This window comes from Plasmopara halstedii (genome assembly GCF_900000015.1).
Source record: "Plasmopara halstedii genome assembly, contig: Scaffold_470, whole genome shotgun sequence".
Classification (NCBI taxonomy): Eukaryota; Oomycota; class Peronosporomycetes; order Peronosporales; family Peronosporaceae; genus Plasmopara; species Plasmopara halstedii.
The window spans coordinates 1,269,099-1,295,361 of NW_020187390.1; the positions used below are offsets into that span (position 1 = coordinate 1,269,099).

General features: G+C 43.1%; 10 protein-coding genes across 10 annotated transcripts; 5 read left to right on the forward strand and 5 right to left on the reverse strand.

Moving 5' to 3' along the window:
• Window positions 1-180: 180 nt before the first annotated feature.
• PHALS_10457 (uncharacterized protein) lies at window positions 181-1,248 on the forward strand (the record flags this gene model as incomplete). Its single annotated transcript, XM_024725882.1, has 1 exon — window positions 181-1,248. The coding sequence occupies one exon, from the start codon at window positions 181-183 to the stop codon at window positions 1,246-1,248; it is 1,068 nt and encodes a 355-aa protein (XP_024576614.1).
• Window positions 1,249-1,500: 252 nt separating this feature from the next.
• PHALS_10458 (Concanavalin A-like lectin/glucanase, subgroup) lies at window positions 1,501-3,672 on the forward strand (the record flags this gene model as incomplete). The annotated part of the gene is made up of 1 exon (XM_024725883.1): window positions 1,501-3,672. One exon carries the CDS (start codon window positions 1,501-1,503, stop codon window positions 3,670-3,672), a length of 2,172 nt encoding a protein of 723 aa, XP_024576615.1.
• Window positions 3,673-3,765: 93 nt separating this feature from the next.
• On the reverse strand, window positions 3,766-5,055 carry PHALS_10459 (hypothetical protein L917_00159; the record flags this gene model as incomplete). The annotated part of the gene is made up of 5 exons (XM_024725884.1): window positions 3,766-3,829; window positions 3,900-4,006; window positions 4,082-4,197; window positions 4,258-4,680; window positions 4,752-5,055. The coding sequence occupies 5 exons, from the start codon at window positions 5,053-5,055 to the stop codon at window positions 3,766-3,768; spliced, it is 1,014 nt and encodes a 337-aa protein (XP_024576616.1).
• A 159-nt stretch (window positions 5,056-5,214) lies between these two features.
• On the reverse strand, window positions 5,215-7,196 carry PHALS_10460 (succinate dehydrogenase; the record flags this gene model as incomplete). The annotated part of the gene is made up of 2 exons (XM_024725885.1): window positions 5,215-6,750; window positions 6,813-7,196. 2 exons carry the CDS (start codon window positions 7,194-7,196, stop codon window positions 5,215-5,217), a joined length of 1,920 nt encoding a protein of 639 aa, XP_024576617.1.
• A 3,159-nt stretch (window positions 7,197-10,355) lies between these two features.
• On the reverse strand, window positions 10,356-10,585 carry PHALS_10461 (uncharacterized protein; the record flags this gene model as incomplete). Its single annotated transcript, XM_024725886.1, has 2 exons — window positions 10,356-10,473; window positions 10,533-10,585. The coding sequence occupies 2 exons, from the start codon at window positions 10,583-10,585 to the stop codon at window positions 10,356-10,358; spliced, it is 171 nt and encodes a 56-aa protein (XP_024576618.1).
• Window positions 10,586-11,226: 641 nt separating this feature from the next.
• On the reverse strand, window positions 11,227-11,570 carry PHALS_10462 (uncharacterized protein; the record flags this gene model as incomplete). The annotated part of the gene is made up of 2 exons (XM_024725887.1): window positions 11,227-11,349; window positions 11,466-11,570. The coding sequence occupies 2 exons, from the start codon at window positions 11,568-11,570 to the stop codon at window positions 11,227-11,229; spliced, it is 228 nt and encodes a 75-aa protein (XP_024576619.1).
• Window positions 11,571-12,883: 1,313 nt separating this feature from the next.
• On the forward strand, window positions 12,884-15,442 carry PHALS_10463 (ubiquitinspecific protease; the record flags this gene model as incomplete). The annotated part of the gene is made up of 3 exons (XM_024725888.1): window positions 12,884-12,979; window positions 13,073-13,848; window positions 13,927-15,442. The coding sequence occupies 3 exons, from the start codon at window positions 12,884-12,886 to the stop codon at window positions 15,440-15,442; spliced, it is 2,388 nt and encodes a 795-aa protein (XP_024576620.1).
• A 199-nt stretch (window positions 15,443-15,641) lies between these two features.
• On the forward strand, window positions 15,642-17,536 carry PHALS_10464 (uncharacterized protein; the record flags this gene model as incomplete). The annotated part of the gene is made up of 3 exons (XM_024725889.1): window positions 15,642-16,898; window positions 16,956-17,372; window positions 17,444-17,536. The coding sequence occupies 3 exons, from the start codon at window positions 15,642-15,644 to the stop codon at window positions 17,534-17,536; spliced, it is 1,767 nt and encodes a 588-aa protein (XP_024576621.1).
• Window positions 17,537-17,793: 257 nt separating this feature from the next.
• On the reverse strand, window positions 17,794-19,303 carry PHALS_10465 (hypothetical protein F443_00096; the record flags this gene model as incomplete). The annotated part of the gene is made up of 7 exons (XM_024725890.1): window positions 17,794-17,934; window positions 17,995-18,063; window positions 18,122-18,204; window positions 18,267-18,297; window positions 18,357-19,043; window positions 19,103-19,188; window positions 19,243-19,303. 7 exons carry the CDS (start codon window positions 19,301-19,303, stop codon window positions 17,794-17,796), a joined length of 1,158 nt encoding a protein of 385 aa, XP_024576622.1.
• Window positions 19,304-20,844: 1,541 nt separating this feature from the next.
• On the forward strand, window positions 20,845-26,135 carry PHALS_10466 (adenylate kinase; the record flags this gene model as incomplete). The annotated part of the gene is made up of 2 exons (XM_024725891.1): window positions 20,845-21,126; window positions 21,204-26,135. 2 exons carry the CDS (start codon window positions 20,845-20,847, stop codon window positions 26,133-26,135), a joined length of 5,214 nt encoding a protein of 1,737 aa, XP_024576623.1.
• Between the last annotated feature and the right edge of the window lie 128 nt (window positions 26,136-26,263).

The window sequence follows — 26,263 nt, forward strand, 5'->3', positions numbered from 1 at the left end:
AAGACTGTACAACATGATAAACGTGTTGATGTGGATCGATTGACTTTTGAAATACGTGATCTAGAGAATCAAATAAAGCAAAAAGAATACGAAGCAGTGCATTTAAAAGAGCAATTTACTAAGGCAGAAACATGGCGAAGAAAGGAAGTAGCACGTGTGGAAAAGCGTGATATTCAATTAATGGAACTACAAGAGAAGATTGCAGCTCTTCAAGCTCATCAAATTGAGATAGAGAATAGTACTGAGATAAAAGAATTGCGACTGACAAAACAACAGCTGGAATTAAAAATTCAGAAATTTGAAGCTGAACTTCATGACGAACGTGATGCTCACAAACATGACAATTTACGACGGACAGAAGAATTGCAACGTATGCAACAAACTTTGGAGTGGCAATTGCCACAATTGGCTCAAATTTGTGTCACTCGATCGAGTGATGAATGGGCGCAAAAGTGTCGTGCGGTCGCAAAGAAAGTGCGAACTGATTTAAATTTTTGTGCACTTCAGGAGCGAAATGAGTTAATTACACGCGAACGACATGCATACGAAGCATGTGAACGAATTGAATTGAAATTAAAAACTTCAATTACTGAAAATGAATTTTATCGACGAGAAATTGGACGTTTGGAAGATAATAACAAGATTTTGCTTGAACAGTTGCATACTATACGTTTATACTTAACACAACGGACAATACCAAGTGTACCACCTCCTTTCAATGTCAAGCCACTATCTGTACCATCAAATACTTCGATCAACTTAAGTGATATGGGTACAGTGAATCATTTAAATACGCAACTTGGAATTTTACACTCTCACTTTCAGCAACTTTTGGATGTAAATGACCGACAAAAATCGACGTCATTTTCTTCTAATGATCGTTTTGAATTTCCAGACTCTCCAACAGCATCAAAAGATGAAATTTCTGTTAATTGTAAGAAATTTACAAGTTCTAACGATCAAATGAAACAAAAAGATGAAAAGAATATGAAGATTGAGCAACTTGCGATAAATGCAGTAATGGAAGAAAAATTACGCAATTCGAAAGTTTATTCAATGTCATCGACTTTTCAAGAACAACAAAAGGAATTACTGACGTCTCTTGAGTCACTTGGAACGTCAAAGTCTCGATGTTTCTCATTCTTTCAAGATTCAAATAGTCATGGAAATGAAGAGAAGGAACATAATGACGAACTGAGTTCGACATTATGGTATCAACAGGATTATTGGCGTAGAAAGTATCAATAGAAGTAAAACATCTACTTCAATCGTTTCTTTAAAATATAGATACAAAGAAAACCATAAAGCTTTGAACTGATTGAGATTGTGATATAGACATCAAATGCTCGTTTTTCTGGTCGAAAAGTCTGATACTGTGGTACATTTAAAAGGCGTTGAACGAAACGTACATTCTGAAACGGAAGTAGTCGGATAGTCAAACTGTCGTAAGCTCATTTCTCACTCTGGAATTATCTCAAAAGAGTTCATTTGAAGAAGAGAATGCTCAAGTGGTTATTATTGAAGGCTTTCTTGGCTTTAAGCTTAAGATTTGTCGATTCTGAGCGTGCTGATCGTATGATTTCGTCTCGTTCAGGAATCAGACCATGGGTTGATGTTGATACTCCAAAGGATGTATACAATATCATTTCGTCACGAGGAAAAACGTGGATGCTCGTCATGAGTGATGAATTTAATGTCCCTGGACGGAATTTTATGCCCGGTGGTGACCATATGTGGACTGCGTTAGAAATGCCTGATGGGGTGAATGCTGCTCTTGAGTATTATAGTTTCAATATGACAGAAACAGTTCGCGACTCGGATGGTCGTGGAGTCTTTCGTATTCAAGTAAAGGAAGAGAAGAATATTTCATATACCGTTTGGAATACGTATGCAAAACCTGCAGCTTTCGAGACACATAGTATGTATTATCGCTCGGGTATGTTACAATCATGGAATAAATTCTGCTTTCAAGGAGGTCGAATGGAAGTTATAGCACAATTACCAGCAACAACCAATTCTAAAAATCCAGATATGGGAAATGAAAAGAATCGTGTTAAAAGTAGTGGATTTTATCCTACGTGGCCTGGAATTTGGCTTCTTGGAAATTTAGGAAGAGCTCTCTTTTCGCAATCGACAAATCGAATGTGGCCATGGAGTTATAATGAATGTAATGAACAATTAAAAGGTAGTCAACGGATTAATGCATGTGATGGTAATCCTGGCTATGGATTGAATTCCTATCAAGGACGAGGAGCTCCTGAAATTGATTTGTTAGAAGGAGGAGGAGTTGCAATCTCTACGAGCATTCAAGTGGCTCCAGGAATGCCAGATCCATTTCGTCTCATTCCACCTACAAACGATACAAATCCATATTGTGTTTATTCGGCTCAATGTACTACCAGTGGTGCAAACTTTCCAGGCATTCCGACTAAAACGTATCGTGCTCGAGGACATAAAAGTTGGTACCAAGGACTTCGATATGCTCCAAACACTTTGTGTCTCCCTGTGAGTAGCCAGATTCAAGATCCACAGACAGTCATTTCAAATACAAAGAGAGGAATATCAAGTAATACGTGTCAAGGAGTGAATACATGTCCAGCATCAGGTGATGGATACTCTGATCTAAGCTTGATAGACAATCATGGATCGAAGTATTGGGGTGTTAATGAGGTTGGTGGATGTATGCCCGTAATAAATGGATACATGGGTGCATTTTTGTGTGATCCTGATAGTTCCAACTCGAAATGTTCAGCCCCTTTAGGTGCAGAAGAGCTTAAACGGGAGCTTATGGAACCTTTTGAGTATCAAATGGATGCAATTTCCGCAAATTGGCCAGTTCAGCTTGGAGTGTACACGAGTTATATCAAGTATCAACTTGAATGGGTAACAGGATCAACAGGATACATTCGATGGATGGTTGAAGATATTGTAATTTTTGAAATCCCAGCCGAATCGGTTGAGAATGTACCTCAAGACTCAAAAAAGTCGAATCCTCGAAAGATTATGCCGGAAGAACCAATGTACGTGATTTTTAATGTCGCTCTTTCGACAAGTTGGGGAGCCACACCACCAAATCCTGGATCTCCTTGTCGTGGAAAAGGAACCAATTCTGAACATAATGATATTTGTGATGGCTTTCCAATGTATATGAAGATTGATTCTATTCGCATATATCAAGATTTGTCGTCAAACTCGAATATGTCTATTGGTTGTGATCCTTCAAGTCATCCAACGAAAAAATGGATTGAAAGTCATATACAAGAGTACGAAACACCGGAAAATAAATGGATTCAAGTTCATGGTGGAGCAAATTGTAAGACAGATCTTGATTGTACGGTTAGTACATCGCACATTTTGACTGGGAAATGTACTCGAAAAGGTCGTTGTAGTTGTGGTCTATCCGGTGCATGGGGAGGTCCACGATGTACGTTTCCACTTGCCAATAATGCTAATGGTGAAGGTTTTGGACCTCCATTGGTTCTTTCAATCTTAGTTGGTCTGGCCATTCAAGCATCTTTAGTCTTTGTAGCTTACAATCTCTTTCGAAAACAAAGTCAAAAGTCAAGTAGAGGCACTGGATTTCAACGACCAGTTGTTCACTCCAAGCTTGAGTTGGACTCCATTTCACCAACTAATGGTGGATTTAACGTTTCAGAAGATAAAGCAGTTTAAAATGAACTTTTCAAACTTTTTACAATACTTTAAGCATAAGCTGTTTGTGTTTTGATCTATGCAGTCTGTATGATGAACGATAGAATGTGGTTATTACTCTGAATCACCGTCGTGAAAGGTACCCGACAAGATCTTTTCTTCTTTTCCTTGTTCTTGGCTATCATGTCAATACAATAAATATCAGTAAATTATTGTGTAGATTTATTGGACAATACTCTTCACCCCACTTGGATAATTTTGGAAGTGTCACATTCGTATCCAGTGAATTCGTTGATTGAGTTTTCACTCTGTCAAGATTTGGAACAAACTCTCGATCAGGTCCGACAAATAACGTCTACAATTATTGAATACAATATTTCAACAATAGTTACGTATAATAAAAACAATATCTTGATAAAACTCAACCAACCTTTGCAACTGGGCTCACAATCGGAGCCTGAACAAATGGATTTTCGGTAGCAGTATCACCGATTGAGCCTTGAAAAGCATTCCACGTTGGCTGGCGCACAATAATTGCCGGTTTTTCTAAAGCACAGTCAATTATTTTCAGACCCTTTGCCAATATATTGTACAAACTCAACGTACTTGCAATCACTGTCTGCAGTCCATGTAGTGAATTTCGCACTTGAGCTTTCTCACTAAGTAGCTCAAGTCTCTGACGCTTAATATCTTGCTCTCTCTCAACTACTACTCGCCTTTCCGAGCTATAAGTATGACGATTGGGTAAAGGAGGTAAAAAGCTTGGTACATGTGGAGGAAGGCCTTCTCGTCGTCCAATCTTGGTCTGTTCTAATGTATTTCCTGACATATCTCTCTTCTTAGCTGGAAATGCTGGAACATCCCGGGGAAATGGCCGCTTCGCAGTCTCCAAGGTCTTAACAAGATCCTTTAACTCTACTGGTGCTGGGTCTAAATCCTGAAATGCTTGTACCACATCCGTACCCTTAGGTTGAGTACGTCCTGCGAGCTCTGCAATTTCTTTAGCTGCACCACCAATCCGTTGAATATCTAAACACAATATAAAACTTTGGCATAAGTTCATGTAAGCAATAAAATTATTGGTTCAATACACATCATACATTTCGGCAATATCTCTGCTAATACGTCTGCCGCTGATTTCTGCACAGCTTCAAAACCCACACCACGTGCAATATGTGCTACACTCATAAGGGACAAATTACGTGCGAATAAATCGCCACTGGAGAGACCTGCAGCGGTACCTAGAGCGTCATCTACCGCTCTTTTACTCATACTCACGCTTGTCCCATCCGAAACTGTGTGTGATGTTTTACGTATCTCCTTCTTACGTGCTGATGTGTGTGATGAGACTGAACGCTGAACGGACGGCGATGGCGCCGGTATTGGTGTCGTAGATGTCGACATGAGAGTTACAATAATATTATTGATAATATGAATTGTTAAATAAATATATCGATATGAAAATATTGTCAATAATCAAGAGGTCTCAATGTATATTGTTTCTTGGTTAAAAAGTAATGTAGATACTGCATCCATTCCTGTAGCTGTCACGTAGACTGAGGCTTAGTAAACACGCGCAAAGGGTGGAACGTGCTTGCATTCATTTTCATCCAAAGTCTGATCCTGCACAGCACGATAAGCCACGTGCGTCTTGCCCTTCTCATCATGATAAGCAACAGTGTGCTTCATCCACTTGTCATCATCACGCTTTGTAAAATCTTCACGTGCATGAGCACCTCGCGATTCTTTACGAGCTTCAGCTGCATGCATTGTACAAGCAGCACAAGCGAGCAAGTTACGCAGCTCTAACGTCTCTGTAAGATCCGTGTTCCAGATGAGCGAGCGATCAGTCACCTTAATGTCGTTAAATTTTGGTACAACCTCATCAATTTTAGCTTTTCCAGCCGCCAATGACTCTTGTGTACGATAGACAGCAGCATCCACTTGCATGGTCTTCTGCATCTCTAGACGTAACTCTGCTGTAGCAATGTTACCATTAGCATAACGTAACTTATCCACGTCTTCAATCGCTTTTAGACCGCCATCTTTTGGCATTGGACGCTTCTTCTCGCCAGGTTTTGTAAGCTCAGCAATACGTAGAGCACATGCACGGCCGAAAACAACAAGATCCAGTAAGGAATTCGCACCTAATCGATTAGCACCGTGCACCGAAGCACAAGCTGCTTCTCCAGCAGCAAATAGACCAGGTACAATCTTGTCTGGATACAGCTTGTTTGGATCCGGAAGGCCCTTCACATCAGGCATAACCACTTCACCAAGGTGATTAGTAGGAATTCCACCCATATTGTAGTGCACAGTTGGCAATACTGGAATAGGTTCCTTAGTCACGTCGACACCAGCAAAAATAGCAGCCGTTTCTGAGATTCCAGGAAGACGTTCGTGCAATAATTCAGCTGGCAAATGGTCCAGATGCAAATAAATGTGATCCCGATTTTTACCAACTCCACGGCCTTCACGAATCTCCATTGTCATTGCACGCGACACGACATCACGCGAAGCCAAATCCTTAGCTGTAGGGGCGTATCGCTCCATAAAACGTTCTCCCTCTGAGTTTCGCAAGATACCGCCTTCACCACGCGAACCTTCGGTGATCAAACATCCAGCACCGTAAATACCAGTGGGATGAAATTGGACAAACTCTGGGTCTTCAAGAGGAATACCAGCACGCAAAGCCATACCAGTACCGTCACCCGTACATGTATGAGCTGAGGTACACGAAAAGTATGCACGACCGTAGCCACCAGTAGCCAGAACTGTATTGTTTGTATGAAAGCGATGAAATGAACCATCTTCCATATTAAATGCCATAACTCCAACACATTCGCCCGCGTCATTCATGATTAAATCTAAAGCAAAGTACTCAATGAAGTACGATGTGTCAAACGCAAGTGATCGACCGTACAATGTGTGTAACATTGCGTGACCTGTACGATCAGCAGCACATGCAGTACGACGTGCCTGACCTCCTTTTCCAAACTCAAGACTCTGTCCACCAAATGGACGTTGATAAATCTTGCCTTCTTCAGTACGAGAGAAGGGCAGACCAAAGTCTTCAAGCTCTCGTACAGCTTCCGGAGCCTGTAAAGTTATCATCCAATTCGTCAGAACGTAACGTTTCCCATTTAAAGAATAAAACGTACCTCTCTGCACATGTAGTGAATTGCATCTTGATCTCCCAACCAATCACTTCCTTTAACTGTATCGTACATATGCCACCGCCAATCGTCTTCCGACATGTTCCCTAGCGCCGCATTAATGCCGCCTTGAGCTGCCACAGTATGCGATCGCGTAGGGAATAGCTTGGAGATACAAGCAGTTTTCAAACCTGCTTCCGCACATCCCATAGCTGCACGCAGACCAGCGCCACCAGCACCCACAACAACAGCATCGTATTCATGATCGACAACCGTGTATTTAGATGTTAGTGCTGACGTCTCGATACCTGCTACTGGCTGTGAGCTACGGATGGAAAAACTGCGCGTGGTAGCTGGACGAGTTAAAACTTTAGTTAGCGTTTGCTTCATGATTGAAGAACGCAACATCTCGAGAACGCGAAGGCTTATAAACGACTAGAGGCTTGGAATACTTTGCGAGTTTCGAAGTGAAGCGAATTCGTAGCCGCTGGATGAGGAGACAATAATATGAAAAGGGGGAAAATGTAGTATTTTGGATTGATACAAAAATATTTAGTTAGATTAGCAGAATGTTCTTAGCTACTAATAGTAGCTTAGAATACTATCGGTTATACAAGAATGATGGTGTCATGTATTTTAGAAACATCAACGGTAATTTTGATATCAGAAATGAATAACTGAAGCAAAAAGTCTGCGACATTATCTGCGTTTTATTACTAACTTAAGATTTACTTCATTTGTCAGCATTTCTTCATTATAAAATTACAAAGTTTTAGAAATGTCCGAAAATGAAAGCGTAAAAAGGAAGACATCATCCAACAACATGACCTATGTGCATTTAATCACAACATATTGGGCTACCACTACATAGCGCTGGCTAAGCCAATAGTCATTTCTCGACTGAGATGTCTCAAACATAATTACGCATGTTATTCTCATCTAGAGGTGCAACCACACGTTGTGTGTCAGTCACAGGTGAAAAATTATTGACGAGATACGTCCACACCAAACTGTTGTCTCTTGGACTCAAAGCAAAGCTCAGAAGTACCGTGATGAGGTTTATAGTAGGTACTTGATATTGATTACAGAGATGGAACTTCGTATAGCTCTGTGAGTCGCGTGGGCTGCTAACCCGCTTCACTGGATTTGATACGAATTGGAAGTAAAAGGTTTCTGATGACGGATTATGTGCGAAACGGTTCAAAATTGCGTACACCCAAATTGAAGTTGTGCCTACGCAGCATCTGACAGGTTGCATCCGACGTACCTCAATTTGTGTGTATACAAAGGCCACGAATACATGTTAAGAATGTCGCAGCCTTATAATTTACAGAAGAAATGGTGCAGCTTGTCTTATCATTTGACCTCTAACCCTTATTACGCCTCAAGCAATTAACCAGCTTTCTGCTAACAAGAGGCGTGTAAGGATCGTGTCGTCTGGAAAGTCGATAGAGGAAGCGGCTTTGCGCAGCAAGACATGGATTCGCTTCCTGATTTGTTTGATGTCTTTAATTGTGTGCCACGGACGAGACGCTGTTCTTACGGGGTATATAAAAATTTATCCCTGTCTTGGGCGATCAGCTGAAAGGCTAAAACTATTGTCACCACTTCGTTGCAGTCGCTACTGCCAGCAAAAAAAGAAAAGAGTAATATCAATTGCAGCATGCCATTAGAACGATTGAATATTTCAGCTTTGGATATGGTGATTTTTGCGCGAAAAATTTGAAGAGATTTATCTGCGAAGAAATCGTACGATATGGACATTTTGTGTTTGGTTCTATCGTCGCACAGATTCCTTTCAGGGAAGATAAATCAAACAGCACTATCTGCCTGACTTAATTCTAGATATAGAACTCTCAGCATTTAAGCGAGAAAAGTATTTAAAGCATCAGCAGCCCTCGATTTGCGCCTGTGTGACGAATTCGCTCAGCGATACTTAATGCGGTCTTGTTGTCAAAGCTTCCTTTGCGTGACGTGAGACAGAACTTTAAAATGTCGAGACGATCTTAAAAACCTGCTATCCTTCACGGAAGGCAAGCCTATTGCCTAATTGTTGGTTATCGACATCTTTGCACCAGGTATTCAAAGCAACGAAAAGTTTGGCAGATTTATGGACGTTATGCGATTATGTGCGGCGCAATACTGTTTAAAGCAGTAATGAAGGCATTAAGGATGCCACAGTATTGTATAACCTTGCGTCTAGAGATATATACACGTCACAGTGTTTTAAAACGAACGATAACGCTTTGGAGGAAATGTAGTCAATTGCTTCAGAAATGCGACATCCACATTTATATATTCTTCGCTTACCAATGCTTTCAAGATTGCGACACTGCTGCGTCTGACCACTTGTCTTACATATCGTATCGTGACATGCGACAGCATAAGATATCGCGAAGTGAAAGCGTTTTCGCCTTCTCGCTAAGCCAAGCCGGTGTTACTCTTACCTAAATATTACACTCGCCATTGGTTGTTAGGGATTGTAAAGTTCAGACTACACCTGCTTGGTTCTGAGCTAGTTGTAAGCTACACAGGCAAGGCATTGTGGCGCACAGCATACTATACAGCAAGTAACGCCCGTCATGAACCGAATCAAAATTTTCTGCTATTCTCAGTTGGCTAAACTCAAGCGCAGAAACACGTTCATGCATAATGACATTTTCTTGGAGTCAAGCACAGCCTATGACAACAGTCTAAAAGTGACAGACTACGGACTATGTTGAATGAGCTCAACAGAAAAATCTGAGGCGCCAAAAAGCACTTGTCTTTGTTAGCATACGGCTTGTTGAAGCGCATACAGCCAAGCTCCACTCACATTATTTGATGTAGATGTCCCCATTTGATTCAACGCGATCGGCGCGATTATGGTCAAACGTTATTGTCAAAATAGCTGTGTGTATCCGATTCGGTCTAAATAGCTGTTTTACTGCATTGTTGAAAGTTTCTGGTGTGTTGGAAGGTAACTAGATCCTACCCGGCCATTTCGGAGCACTATGAGCAATCGAAATGCCCATTGCACCTACAAATTGGGAATACGAGCAGTTAAGTAAGCAAGGTACAACCGAGCGTGATGTTTTTCAGCACGTACTTTTTAGGAGTCGGTCGTTGAGCCGTAGTGATGAATGCATAACATTTAGCGGAAGGTCACATAATGAGTTCTGAAGGATTATCGGACTTGGCAATCATCAGCCTTTTTGACACAGAAAGTCGGTACCTAGAGGGAAGACATACGCTCTCTACCCAAATCGCCTCGTGATTTGCAAATGAATTTTTATTGACCCCGCGCTTGTATAATAATTGGAATGAGAACAATTTAAATCCCTTAACGAGGATCAATTGGAGGGCAAGTCTGGTGCCAGCAGCCGCGGCAAGTGAGGCGTCGCGAAAGGGATCCGTGTGCTTCTTGGAGATAGCTGCTACATTTTTTGCACTAATTGATCTTCGTGTGTCATCGATAAATTACAACCCATGCGAAGCCATATCATACCATTTCGACCACTATTTCGCCGCCCAACTCTTTGCATACACCCTCGTAGCAGTACATGCTACTCAGCAAGAGCATCCACTTGAGATAACCAGGGCCTGGCTCAAATTGCGTTTACAGTCGCCCGTCTCCCTTGAATCTTGCGCTGGAGACCGCACTTTTACTTGTTTGTACGAAATCAGACTGGAGCAACCAGTCAGTCTCATTCATCCGCCATAAAACTTTCTAAAGCCATAACCTACTGCAACACCAATGAGCTCAACGAGCCATATACTTTGACGACACGAAATTGCATCGCTAAATTTTGAAACCCATCATATATGCACCCGGCAGACTGCGATGTACGACCACATCTTTCTGTATCATCCTAAAAGCACGGACCTCTACCGCCTCTGCCTTCCGAACTTGCTCAAGACACTTAGCAATATCGCTTTCAGCGAATTCTAAAGAAATATTATGCCCATCAACAAAGCAATCAAGACTCAGTACCCACACCAAAATTGCTTTTGCTATCTAAAAGAAATGGCTTCATTTGAAGTTAAAGCTTTACTAGGATAAGATTATGCGGCACCTTGCGTTTTCGACTTCCGATCGACCCATGACATATAGTTCTTTGCCAGTTCACACCAAGGATGGGATCGCATATCTAACGCAAAACTAGAGACAAAGAGCGTTCCACGTTGCAAGAGTTTTCATTTTAGCAGACGCTGCGATAGTATCTTTGGCAATATGACTTGTATCCATCACTGGACATATGATTATGAATTCCTATTCGTCAATGATTAATGCCATCGCGTGTTGTCTACTATTATCCCAGTCGCATGTCGCGAGCTCCTGAATAGAGCAGGTTTCTTCTGGTATAACTAGAGCCAGGACCTTTATAATGACAGCCATAAATCTGGAAATTTGAGACCTAGAGAGTCGCGCCTTCGTGGGTTAGCGCACACGAGGTATACGAGAGCCATATAGGCCGATAAGCACCGACAATAACTCGGCATTCGATGAAGCTCGATCCTTAACCAGCATAGAAAAGGTCACACAGGGCGTAAAGTTCTGGCACTGCAACAAAAAAAACACCTGCTATATAAACTACGTCGTGTTTTGGCAGCTAAGAGGCTACCGATCTCCCCCTTATCCGGCAGAGGCCGATCGCTTTGATGGTGCAGTCACAGTACTTCCATCTCTGGAGATCCGAGCTTCCGAGCATTATCCGCATATATCGTTTTTGTGCGGACAGACAAGAATTGTGATTGCGCGCAGTAAACCTTAATAGACGCCATGAACACTCGCATTATCCGTCGTTCGACGACTCGATAGAAAGTCTATTCTACACAGGTACAAAACGTAAGTGCGTATACCCACCCGCGATTTTATTTGGTTGAAGATCGCAAGCGCTACGCAGTAATGTTCCATTTATAGCATGCCCAAAAACATGATAATTGTAAAGAGAGACATATTCCTCGTCTCTCCCATAAAGTTTTGACGGTTAGCGAATGCAGCCTCACTTGCTGAATTTGTAGGAGCGGGATATACCCTTATAGACGTCTGGTCAAACTGTTGCGAAGTGCTTCTCGTCAGTGCATGCTAAGTGAGTAATAAACGCCTTCAGTTAGGCGTTGATCATCGGGCTGGAACCAACTAAAGACAGATTTTTATTTTGCGCGTTTTGATATTTGGAAAACATTTATCTGAACGATCACCCAGAGGAGGCAGTGACATTGAGTCCGTCGAACCGAAGCCAAGTGCTTTCAGATGCAACAGGACTGCCGCGCACCTTCTCAGATGGAGCTTTACTTCAACGAGCTTGCGTTTACACACACAGTGGATAAGCTCTACGATTTGCCATGTAATTAGAACTGAGACCCTTTTAAGTGACTTGGTACCCCGTCCAATAGTGACATGTTTCATGGTTCAGGTCAAGCTTGAATCGGTGCTGAATACACCCGTTCGTGATTAGCACATTTCGTGAGGATAACAGCTACATAAATTCCCTAAATGAAGTACCATCATTTTCATCCGTGCCGAGAAACAAACGCAGTTTTTCAGAATGGTACATCGCTAAAAGCCAGGGAGCACAAGTGTTAAAGCATGTTGCTACGCAGTACTTTACTCGAGAAAGCGTACGAGAAATTGTTCACGTGTGTTGGCTTCAAGGGATCTCAAAAGACAAAATACTTCTTTTTATGAACTTTTTGCAAACAATTTAGTAGGATAAACCTATCCAGTTCCGACACTGAGTGTGACACTTCACAACAAAGAGTTTAACGACATCATATATTATGATGTACCATACACAGAAGAATCCCCATAATTTGGAGGCAAGAACCATTCCAACACGCGAATTCTGTCAACTTTCTCAATGTTGATCTCCCATTGTCACAATTTTTGTTGTCTTTAGCTAACGATATTCCATGCTAATTACCGTTTACAAGTAACTAAAACTTGAAACATCATATCCCATCGCACCTACTTTTCCAGAGTCGGAACTTGTTTCAATAGCACATCAATTTCATAATCTCCAGAATCGAACTTAAACGGATACTCGTGCATTTTTCAACCAAAAGCTATAGAAGCTCCTAGCTCTGTGGCCGCCATGGGTGGCGACAAAAGCTGCCGCCATGTACGGCAAGCTATCCGAATTAATGAATTCCGTCGTGAGCTTAAGAAGCAACCACAACTTTTCTGTCAGGTATGTCCTGGAATCTCTTGCCTTTCTAATACGTAAGCGTAACGGTTATTCTGTAACTACCCACGTTTTTCATCTTTACTTATCACATTCAAGGGGTGTGTGCCATCGCCATCAAGCGAGCTTGGAACCGCCACACTTCAAAGTTGGGAAAAATATCTCGAGGACGTGGATCTTGTCGTGTGTGTAACTTGTGGCTTTATAGGCTGTTTTAGTGACGGTCACTTTAGTCTCCATCTTCAAACACATCCCAAACACTTTGTTGGGTTTCAATTCGCGTCGAAAACATTTTGGTGTGAACCTTGTAATATTGATATTCCAATAAACGTGCGGCCAAAGGTTGAGAACGCTCGGTTGGAATTTTGCAGTATAATTGAGGAAATTGCCGCGAAAAAGAAGCGACAAATTCGTAGTCAAATGCGCTCTCCTGCGGCACATCAAACGCCATTGTCACCCATTATGACGCCTAATAGCTCAGATAGTAATGGAATTGATCATGATATTGATGTGGAGACACCTCGAAAGTCTCGAGAAGTGACAACTAATGAGATTAAAGCTGATGTGGGACGAACACATGCTTTACTGGATATGCCATTGAAAACAAAGGCACGAGAGGACAGAATGCGACGAAAAATACTTCAAACAGCCATGAAAAGGGAACCGATGCAAGAAGTACAAGTTTCATTGAATGACCACGTTACTGGGACAGGAGATCTACCAAATACGGTGCTCGGATTTACAAATCTAGGCAATACTTGCTACTTTAATGCTGCCATACAAGCACTTTTGACAGCCACGCATTATTTTCCGGAACATACGCATATTGACGACGTTTTAGAGACGAAAAGAACGCCTATTATCACGACTTTTACGTACGTTTAGTATGTTTGGTGTTACAAATCATGTGAAAAGTTAATAAGATGTGCTTGGTACTGTTGCGATGATTTTAGAATGTTACATGAGACGGTGAGAAAACGTGCGCGGAAAGCTTTTGCTGAAAAAGATTCTATTGATCGAAGAGGAAAGAGTAAGAGTAGTCGATCAGTGCTGACTGTAGCGCCACTGCTGAAAGAGATGCGCAATAAGTTTTCACAGTTTCGTGGCCACTATCAACAAGACGCTCATGAGCTCTTTACTAGTTTCTTATGGGCCATTGACGAAGAGATGGATCCTCCATTGCCTTTTGATACTGATGCTAATGACATCGATGGTATTGATGACAGCACCACTTCCAATTGCACAGGGAATTCTTCGGAAGTACCGGATGATGATGAGGATTCGTCTCGACAAATTCAAGGAAGATGGACGGAAGAAGAGACAACGGAGAATGAACAAACGATAGAAGGAGAGCACGAAGTCGAGGAAGAAGGCAGTGAAAGTGATGTGGAACAAGAGGAAACGAAGCAGATTTTTGTCAAAACTGAAACAGGAGAAACTATCTCACTGCAAGTACCGAAGAGTTCTACTGTACAGCAAGTGCAACACTTATTGGCAAAGAGACTTAATCTCAATGAAGACGACATGATACTAGACGGTTCTGAAATCGAAACTCGCGCAACGCTTTCGTCTCGACCGTCTGCTGTGCTTCACGCTCGAGCTGAGAAGCGACAAATGTATTCAAGACTAAATTTGACACGCAATTTGTTTGGTGGCGCGCTGACGACTGCAGTAACGTGTCAAGCATGTGGCAATCGTACCGAAATTGTCGAAGATGCGTTTCATTTAAGTGTCTCGATTCCAACGGTGCAACACCGAGAGTTAACGACTAGAGACTGTCTTGACAACTTTGTGGCCGAGACGCAATTGCTCGTATCAGCTAATAATGGTTACGATTGCGAAAAGTGCTCACGACAGCCTAAAGCTCGTAGTGTTGCTGGTCTATTCATGCGAAAAAAACGTCTTGGATCGAACAATGAACCTGAGATGGAAGTTGTTTTGCGAGATGCATCGATGCAGTTGTTTGTGTCTGCATTGCCTCGTGTTCTTGTTGTTCACATCAAGCGACTCGCACGTTCGAGAAAGATGACACAACACATTGCCTTTGATGAGAAACTTGACATGACGCCTTACGTGAGCGAAATATTGCGGCAAGGTGGCGGCGATGCAAAGACTCATTCACTTTCTTTTGAACTCATCGCTGTTATCGTGCATATGGGTAACAAAAGATCGGGACACTATGTTGCGTACGTGAGTCGCTCTCGTCGTCGTGAAGCACTCCTGCTACCGCGTTCACGCAAGCGAGATGAAGGAGCAGAAAAGATCACGTCTCGAAGGGGTGATGGCCCAGCACGGACGTGGTACTACGTCTCGGACACAGTCGTTAAACGAGTGTCTTTCGAGCACGTTTTACAGTGCGAAGCATACATGCTTTTCTATCAGCGTCGACCAAAAGTCGCCGGAACAAAGACACCGACACACTCTCCAATTGTTGACACGGAACGCTCGCCGACAGAGATGTCACTATGACGAACAGGGCTAGATCTTGCTGTAGTTTCAACGTATAAGGCTATTTAATAGACCACAATGAGCGAACTGGAGAAGGAATGCTGTTGACATGGTTGTGCAAACGTTTCTCGTTCCTTTGAGTTAAATGACTCGAACGTTTCAATGTTAAATTAGCTCTCGTACTTGTGGTCTATTTCCAGCTCGGTAGTCATCGCGTAGAATGGACAATGCATGCAAAGAGCATGACCATGAGCACGAAATTCAGTGGCGTGACGAGTTGAATACTAGGTATATCACTATGATGGATGCTGACGAGGTTTGTTTGCTCTTTCTGGACGACCTTCTCACTGGTATCTTCCAAGAAATGCAAGTGCGTGCAGAAAATCTAGCGCTTTTCTCAATACCAGCACGTCAACTGTGCGTACAACTTTTCGAGAGTCTTAACGTGAGTGCATTAAAACCATCCCCATCGCTGGATCAATCACCTGATCGATGGTATACTAGAGATCAGTCAAATATTCTACAATATGACCCTCAGCTTGGTGATTTGTCATCAGATTGCTCGAAAAGCGCGCTACAACTTCTTGATTCATCTCATTTGGAAGTAGGAGAATCTATCTGGACTAAGGAAGAGACTCCACCGCAAAGTATTGAAATTGATCGTCAAGTTCCTGGTCAAATTGGCAAAAAAGCGTCAACAAATGCTGTTGAGCGTGCGATGAAGCGTAAAGTTTTGCTTCAGATGCCACGACGGCAAGGGAGTCGATGGAAAACAGTGCAGAATAAAGTTGTGACGGACTTAGGAATCAAATTAACGCGAGATAACGCTACGAAACGGTCTGCTAGGAGTGTGAGCTCAGAAAATGACGCAGACCAACCGAAAGCTGTGACATCTGCTAACATTTTTTCGTTGGATAAACCGCAAGAGGTTTTAAGTCACGAAACCGCATGTCGACAGGATCTTTCGACGCAAGCTGAACAGGAAGTAGCTCGTCGTACTATCACAACCAAAAGTGCATTGCTAAGTATCAATAAATCACCTCTTGGCAATCCTGACGCGCTTGGCATCTCATCACGAGGTGAGTGTCAAGTCTCTTATGCTAACGTCAGAGCGAAATCGATTGTCACATTGGGAGTCGAGTCTCTTTCACCCACTCGACCGCTACAAGGTCGAAAGAATGTCAAGAATCCACGAAGTAAATTCGAGTTAGAGCGCAAACCATTGCTTTTTGCTATTTCTGATTGCGTACAAGAAGAGCCTGACGAACGACATGCTGCTGTGTGCTCACCTATCCAACAATCTTGTCCATTTTCACTACCTGAAAGTTTAAAACCTGAACCTCCTCTGCCGATGTTGCCTTTACTCAATTCTTCTAGTCTTGCTGTTGGAGTAAAAGCAGTTGTTGGTGGTGTTGAAATTCGAGGACCAAAGCGATATCCAAGCCGCAATGTACGACTTCGACTTCATAATTACAGAGTAAGTTCTGTTTGGAAGTTTGACAATGTCATAGTAACTTGATACCGTGTTTCTTAGCTCTCAGAAAAAGAGCTCAGCAGTTCAGACCATGACTTAGCGGATTGTGGCCATGTGCCATTTTCTCCTGTTCAAACGTCAGCTGTTCGAGATGAAGATTCGTATCGATTGCCGATTCTTCCACTCATGTCTCCGATTAAGGCCAATCCACTTAAACATGTGACGCTTAAGTCACAGAATTATGATGGTATGAAGGGAAGAATGACTAGAATTTCCCCCAAGTCTCATGTACGTCAACGACCTGTACCGAAAGTAAAACAACAAGTATGGGAAAGCTCCAATCCTTCGCCACCACGAGTTCGGAATTATCATTTTGCATCTGGTAAAAGTTTTCGAAAGATTTTCTTTAGTCATGACAATGACGAAGAATTATCTTGTGTCAAATTACAAGAGGATGAAAGAGAGAATGATTATCAGGTAAGTCGATATTGGCTATCGATGTGGATGTTTTGGATTGTAATGATGCATTGTCATTCTTCTTGGTGCAGTCTTTGGTGGCACCACGACGAAATGATCTACCGGTAGTTGATTTATTCAATTCAGAATTATTGGCTGATTACGATTGTGACAATAATTTTTAAAACGTCCTTATTAGCGTCAATTATCTGAATGTGTATGTTTTGGGCTGGATAAAACTTGTATTGAGTATTGAATGGATGTACTAGTGTCCGGATCATGATGGACGTGCACATAAAATTATGCTGCTAATTCTCAAGTATTGATTGGCTATTCAGATATTAAGCTTAGTGTGTCAACATAAACGTCAAGCTAAATTTAAAGCAATTCTGAAGCTTTCTTGTCCTGCATATGTAAGATTAATATACATTTTGTATTGTCTTTATTTAGCCCACGGCTGTGTGTCGGGAAAGATATAGATCGGGTACAGCATGTTGCCATACGAAGCTGTAGAAAGCATTGACTGTTCGTTGTAGTCAAAATCAAAGGTCATCTTTGTATCGTACTCGTCCAAGCAAGGTGGCTAGAGAAGGTTCGAAGTAGATTAACAACATTAACTCAAAATTAAAAAAATCTTTCGTACCTCTGTACAGTAATACCAGCCAAGCACATCATGCTTCTGCCACGAGTTACTCGTTGACGCCGTAAAACCCTTACACAAACAACCTTTGACATCTTTTATCCCGATATCTTGATGCTTTCAAACGTACAATCGATGCTTCATCGGAATCTAATCTCAAAGTAGCTGCCAGATTGATTGGAATAGCTAATATAGGTATATCCTTTTCGATTCCTTCATCCATAAAAACCAAAAGGGTTCCAACCCTTCGACCTTCTGACACATCTTTTATAAACTTGACCAAGTTTGTAGTCGCAGAAAAGAAGGCTAAATACTCAAGCTATAACATTGTGAGCATCTGAATGTAGACAATTACTTGACATTACCTTTAGCTCTGAATAATATCGAATTTTTACGACATGCATCTTGCCATCAGCGAGATCATGCACAGCAGCTGCCGAGATTCGAGCACTTTCTAACTCTACATTGCTGCTCTGACCGCGGGAGTAAATAGCTACATGATCATAAAACACGTCTTCTCCGACGTTGTCATCGTTAAACCACGTATCAAACTTAATAGCCAGAGAATTTTCAAGACCAGAAAACCCCATATTCGAGCCCATTTCTGCAAGAGTCGCTGTGCCATTTTTATGTGAGTGAAGCACAAATGCTAAGCCGTCACCTCCATGTACTGCACAACTTCGATACTCGTGAAGACCAAAATTTTGATCCTTCACTTCAAAGCAACGTCGAGACTGGTCGGTTATTTGAAACGTAAATCTCGTTTCAAATCCTTGCAATATTGGAAGCCTCTGAGCATACCACACCGATGAAATCTGGTTTGGCTGTGAAGCTGTAAGACGGAGACGCCTAAGGCATTGAGTCTTTTCATTGCTTGCTTTAAATACATCACGGTGACCCAACATGGCACTTTCCACCGCAATTCGCTTGCTAGTCATGTGATTGTCTGTGTCACAAGTCTCAAGACGAACCGTGTTGGGCTGCTCGCTTACTATGACTTCTAATGAGGCTTCACGCAAATCAGCCGCACCAGCGAATCTTGAGTATGCCGTCTGTACTCGTATCTCATCAGTAACGAGCATTGTATGTCAACAACAAGATCATCGCGTACCGCTGGCAATGGTGCACAACTACTCGTGGCTGCATTTCCATTTAGTACCAAGCCTGTTGTTTCATTGAAATCATAGTATACAAATCCTGACCAAGAGAACCTTAGTAGACGCCTCAAGTAGTTTAAATATATGTGTGAACCTGCATGGATGTTGCATATATTCGGGTAAAGTAGAAGCGCACAACTTATCCACCGTCTCATTTGTAATTGTCGAGTTGATATCCTCAAAAGGTCACTTTAGATATTTTATTAATATTTGAAGCAGTATACGTAGTGTCGATATGATGATATTCCATTCCAATGATGAATTGTTAGATGGCACAATTGCTTCTTCCTGTAATCAATATACCACCTCTAAATCACAGGGAGATGATAGAGCAGTCCCCTCCTGTATCGGGACGTTGCTTACATTAGTCGTATACATTCTTGTTGGTGCTTATTGCTATACCAAGTGTTCAAGCCACATAGGTTGTGAAGTTAATTAATTATTCTTAACTACAATCAAAGGTCATCATGTTTATAAAGAGGAAGCGATCAATGTATCAATGACAAGACTATCTAATGATTGCTGATGTTGGTTATTTCGCATATTTGTCGATTCGAAGTCTACGATCTAATTCGCCATGCTCGAGCTAAGCAGGTGAATCGTCACAGCCTCGTTGAATGTAAATGGTCCCTCGACGCTGCAAAGTTGGTATTATATCGGTATTTACAATGCCAGATTAGTCGCCGCGGATACAAGACGATTTTCAAGAGATTTTTCTAGCTATTAAGCCGCACTACACGCGTCTTGTTTCTTTCACTGTATCTGTGTCAGAACTCCAGCTATGGTGGTTATCATTGATCCGTAAAGTCGATAACCGCCGCGAGTTTCTACTTTCTTATAACCATCATATGCTATTTAAGAATACAAAAGATATCTTCGGATATTCAAAAGAATTTTTCAAACGCTACACAGCCATCAAACGTTATCGTAAATGGGTTACTCGAACGATCTAGAGACGACTTTAGAATAAGCAGCCATATCCTCGAGCATATATATTCAATTTCGTTTTGCTGAACGTTGTTGATCGAGTAGAAAAGAGATTTTAATATATTTGATGCTTACCTTCCATCAAATCAACTCGTCTAATAGGCTTTATACGTAGTTAACAGGTAAATCAATAGCACACCTCATTCCTCACACCTTCACGAAACGCTAGTGTATGAATTCTCCTAATACATGCATCAATCTAAACGATTTTTAAAAACAAAGTGCTTGCTTTTTTCTTTAAGCCTCGTCGACTTCGTTGCTATAGCAATGACTGCTGCAAGGCAAACCAAAATAATTGTCAGAAGCAATGCTCTGGTTCGTCGCTCCAAAATTCGGAAATTTGTATTGATTTGTAATATCCGTTGGGTGGAGGATACGCGAGTCTTCCTTTTCAGCCACGGACTTTGGCCCTTCCATTCACCGACACAGCGCCTGTTGACATGTACGAGACGATCAAGTTGATAATTTTATGTCTATTGAAAGCTCGTGTCATTTCGCTTCTTTTTGTGATTTCGCCTCACATTATTTAGTCTCATAGCTCGACATCGGCTACAAGCCGGTGCAAAAACACACTTGACTCTCTCGCATATCATTAGATCATGTTTGCTGCAATCGTTCATTGCGAATTTTGTAGTCAATAAAGATTTGCTTTTGTATTAAGTACAATATTGTCTTGGTCAATGTATTAAGAGACCGACCTCTCGTCAAAATGGAGCATTCAGAAGTGTACACTATTCGACGAAGTGAAGAGCGTGATCAGATCCAAGTGCTTGAGCTAGACTCACCCAGTAAAGATGCTCGTCGGGCATACTTTGGTCGTACACAAGTTGGTGTTGTAATTGAAACGTCATTATTGGCACTGACAGCGACAGATCCAGCAAGACCCGAACGAGTTTTAGGCTTTGCTGCGTTTGATAGCTCGCCGTTGGGTGAAGTGGCTACTGAAGCTTGTTTTCCTGCATTTCTTGAACACAAGTTCGATTTGCCTCCTGTACGATCTCGGAATAACAATCACAGCTCTTCCTTATTGATTTTATGCCTGATAATGCTATATGTACGATATGATAGACTTCATCCTTCGTGTTTCTGACATACATTGCCCAAAGGCAGGCGAAGACGAACCGCTCGCCAGTACTGAAGCATCTACTGCAGACAACGTTCGGTACTTTATCGCATATTCAATGCGTGCTGCTTGTTTTTCCAGAAGATGTGAATCTGGTCGAGGCTGAACCAGCGCTGGCCAAGTTTTTTGAACGGGTACCGGCCCGTTCAACTCCGATGCAAGTTCCGAAGGGTTCACAAGCGACTATGGCTGAATGGAGACGTCTTGAACAACAATTTGCCAAAAACGACAAGAAGTTTTGTCAGTTTACAGTGTACCAAGCAAAGGTGGAAGCGTTTTACCCACCCGTCAAAGTCCGTCGCGCAAGAGTAGAAGACCACGACGATGTGGAGCCGATTTTGACGGCACAAGCTGATAGCGTTTCCTCTGCCTTTGGAGAATATTTCTTGGCGGAACTTATCAATGACCAAGACGAGCACAACGTTTGTTTAATTGCTGAAGCTTCAAGTAGTACAACGAGTTGTGCGAGTCAAAATCGAGCTGTGGGTCTATTGGCGATCTCAGATCAGATCGATGTCTGCACTCTTCAAGATAATTTTGCTCTCAAAGCACTCAATGATTTAGCTAATAGTACTTCAGCGACTGACGCAGTTACGCCACCGAGACTAGTGATTGCTGGCCCACCTGCTGGAGGAAAAGGTACACAATGCGAGCTTTTGGTTGAGGCTTTTAATGTGCTCCACCTTTCAACAGGTGATCTTTTACGCGCAGCAGTGGCGAGTGGCTCACCACTGGGGCTTAAGGCTCAGCAATTTATGGACTCTGGACAATTAGTGCCTGACGAGCTAATTGTAGACGTAGTACTTGATAGGTTGGGTCAATCCGATTGTGAAGTGCGAGGCTGGCTACTGGATGGTTTTCCACGTACAGCCACACAAGCCGAGGCATTATTAGCTGCAGGTTTCTGTCCCGATGCAGTCATTGCCCTAGATGTACCAGACGAGGAAGTCGTACGGCGTATTGCTGGGCGTCGAGTTGACCCAGAAACAGGAAAAACGTACCATCTTGAGTTCAATCCACCGCCAGAAGAAGAACTAGTGCTTGCTCGGCTCGTACAGCGCAGCGATGATACGGAAGCTACAATACGTGAGCGTCTTTCAACATTTCACAAGCATCTGGCCTCAGTTCTGTCTGCGTTTCAATCAATCCCAGGCTCTCGAGGTGCACAGATCATTACTGTGAATGGACTTCAGTCTAAGCATGTGGTCGCACAGTACATTATTCATCAGATTCGTATCATCAAAACGGCGCAAAAACTACAAGTGCTGATTCAAAGGCGTGACGTGACACCTCCAAAGCTGGTCATTTCGGGTCCACCAGCAGGAGGCAAAGGCACACAATGTGAACAGCTAGTAGCATTGCTTAATATTGTGCATTTGTCCACTGGAGATATACTACGCCAGGCAATCCGTGATGGATCACCTCTAGGAATTCAGGCTCAAAATTTCATGAATGGAGGTCAATTAGTGCCCGATGAGTTGATTATGAACGTTGTGCTTGAGCGTATCGTACAACCAGATTGCGAGAGGCGAGGGTGGTTGCTTGATGGATTTCCACGTACATCTACGCAGGCTGAAGCTCTGCTAGCAGCTCGTAATGGAAAAGCGGCTCCGGACTACGTGCTTGTACTTGATGTGCCGGACGACGAAGTCATTCGTCGAATCGCCGGGCGTCGCGTTGACCCCGAGACTGGGAAAACGTATCACGTTGACTTTAATCCTCCACCTCCCGAGATCAAAGCGCGTGTAATCCAGCGTAGCGATGATACGGAGGAGACACTACGTACGCGACTGGAGCAATTTCATGCGCATAGTGATAGCGTATTAGCTACATTCAAAGCTTATCGCGGCGACAACGGCTCAGCGATTCAGATCATTCGGTCTGACGGGTTGCAATTGGCTCCTTTAATCACCAAGGCTTTTATGACTCCGATGATTCAACGTTGTAAAGAGGCAGAAGCGAGTTTGTTGCAACGATCTGGAGCAGACAGTTTTCTTAAGATGATTCGTGCCGAAGCGCGCACGAATTGCTTCGCTATTACATTATTTTGCGTTGACGAAAATGCGTTTGAGCGCTCATCGTCAATGGATTTACTGTCAGCAGCGTTTGCTGCCTTCCCAACTCGTGACTACTGTTTACTCACTCTGCCCACACATGCACGAGAGCCTCCGTGTCTCAAATTCTTCTCTCGAATTCCAGCAAATCCGGCAAGTACATTCACGCATGCTCTGTATGTGTTACATCGTGAGGCAATTTCTTTCTTCTGCCCACGTATGAGCGATGATCGTATCGTTCTTAACCCCGTACGGATTGACGTGCAACGTTTTCTTCCGAGTGACGTCAGCGCTGCCGAAGACAAGGCAGAATTGGCTCCATTTATTACTGGACTCAATCGTCAAGCACGCTTAGAAGTCGATCAAGAGCTTGCAAGTGCCATGGAGGAAGCGGAAAGTGATTTAAAGGACTTGCCGCGACATGTAGCATTCATTGTGCGTGCGAATGGACGAATTGTAGGGCTGGCCACGCTTGAGAGACAGCCGGATATGTCCAGCTTCTTGCCTCAACACTTTGATATTGATCGGGTAGCACGCATGACAATCCACCGTCCCAGAGATCTGGCGTTTGTGCGTCACTTGATCCTTAATCCCATCTTTGCATCGTGCTCGCGCTTTGTCCTACTCGAGCTCATGCGTCTTTTCCAGAAGACCTGCCTTATGTATCAGGTGCCAACCGAGGGTTCCGACAAGTCAAGTCCAGCGTTGTTTAGTGCGTTAGACGAATTTGTGCTGGCTCCACCTCGACGGGGTGTACGAATCAGCACAGCACGAGATTTTCAAGCTACGACCAGAGATGATGAGAATCTAGACGACAGCATAAAAGATGAACGGGAGCGACGACGACAAGCAGCACTTTGTGCGGCCTTTGCACTGTTCGTTCTTCCTAAACGCTTGCTGTCTGAGCCCAAGCTGACGGTAAATCAGAGGATAGTTTTTGTGGGAGCATCGGATGCTGCTTTGAGCTGTTTGACTCGCTTGGTTGCGATACCATACTTGCACTTTTCCAACCTCACCCTTGTGTCTTCTCATGGACTGACGGTAGCACCGACGGATGAAGACGAAGACATTACTAGCCCCAAACCTTCAAATTTTGTACGAAAGAGTCTGTTCAATGCAGTGGAGCTCAAGCAGTTTAGCTTACGTACTCATGTTCGAGTTGTTGCGAGTCGCATGGTGCGTCTGGACCGGAATACTCGTGCTATCATTCTGCAAGATGGTTCTTGTATACCGTACGATTATTTGGCACTAACGGCAGGGCTTCAAGATGGTACGTGTACTGCACTTGGGAAGCTGCCACGCTTTGTGGATGAAGATTTTAGTGAATCAAACGGAAAAATGATTCAAGCGACGTATTCTTCCCCGGTAGTTCCGGATCACATGGTGGCACTAGGAGATCTATCAACAGCCCAATGGCTTCACACGGCAATGAACAAGGCGCTCACATACGCGAATGACGGAAATGGAGAAGTTTTTGTAGTGTATGGCAGCACATTGTTGGCACTTCAGGTAATACAAGCGCTACTGGCTCGTGGAATAAAGGGAAACAGCATTCATCACGTTTCCCCATCACGTGAGAAAGGATATGGCGTGTTTGAAGATGCGGTGGTGCGCGCTGAAATGGACAAGCAGTATAGTACAAGTGGAGTCTCGCTTCATGCTGGAATGAAGATCATTCAAATCGAAACCAAGCCAGAGAACGACAGTGAGCTTCAAGGTGTCCGCATCATGCCTTTACATGACTCAAAAAATACCGTGCTAGCTGATGGCGGTACAAGAAATTTGTCGGTGGAAGGCAAGTTTCTGTCATGCTCATGGTTGTTGTGTTGCCAGCAGAACGACTCGGATGCTGACCTGTTTCGTGCCGTGAATGAAAGTGGTCTCGTGTACGACGGACGTCTTGTCGTGGATGGTCAGATGCGCACGACTGATACGCACGTGTTGGCTGCAGGAACATTGTGCCGGTTTTCAAGGCGTTTCATTGATGCCAAGTTGCATGAAGGCTACAGCAGCCTTGAAGGTGGTAAACTGCTCGCGAACTCGCTACTTCAGCTCGTTGATCCCTTAGCGCTTCTTGATTCGTCCTCGATTGCTCACTCATCTACACAATCGACAAAGACACGCATGATACCACCACCAAAGATGGAGATGCCAATTATTCGTAGCGCTGTCGTCCTTGGTGGTAAGCACTACGTACAAGTCAGTGTACCTGATCTAACCAATACGTTAGCATTACATCCACTGTCCACAAACACTGCATCACAAGCAACTGACGTGAACCTCATCGATACGGACAATCGTGCACCGTCTAGTCTTGGTAGAAAAATTAACGAATCATCGAGATATACGTGTCTGTTTTTTGACGATGTCGGAGTGCTGATTCGGCTCGAGTATTTGGGAGACGATCCCGTGTCCGTCCGCAATCTCCAAAACCTTGTGGGGCTGCACGAAGCGTATCTCAATAGTGCAGTGGCATCGTATTCGGCGGGCAAAGTGGTCGACTGGGTGACGTTTTTTGCCCAACCGTGGGCCAGCGCTCTGTATCACGATCGATTTCCGGCTTTCCGTGCCAGATTGCGTGAGTTCTTGGCCAAAGATGATGAGGTTCGTGCGATTGCAGATGACGCAGTGGCGTTCATGCGAGAGACTGGCGATACGATGGGGGCGATAGCATTGGCACAGGAGCGTGTTGGACGTGGCGGTGGTAATCTAGAACCGTCTACTCGACGACTTGTGGAGAGCCAAGTGCTCGAGTTCTTAAGTTCCAACCGAGATGTCTTGAACATGTTTTTGCTGCCTAAAGGACAACAGAGTAGCAAGTGAGAATGTGAGTTTGAGATAAAAGAAAGGTTATAAATGATAAACATTTGACAGTTTGAAGGGTAACTTTATATTCCTGAGAGCGATGTAACAACAAGAGGTGTGTGTTTGAATTTGATGGTCAACACTTA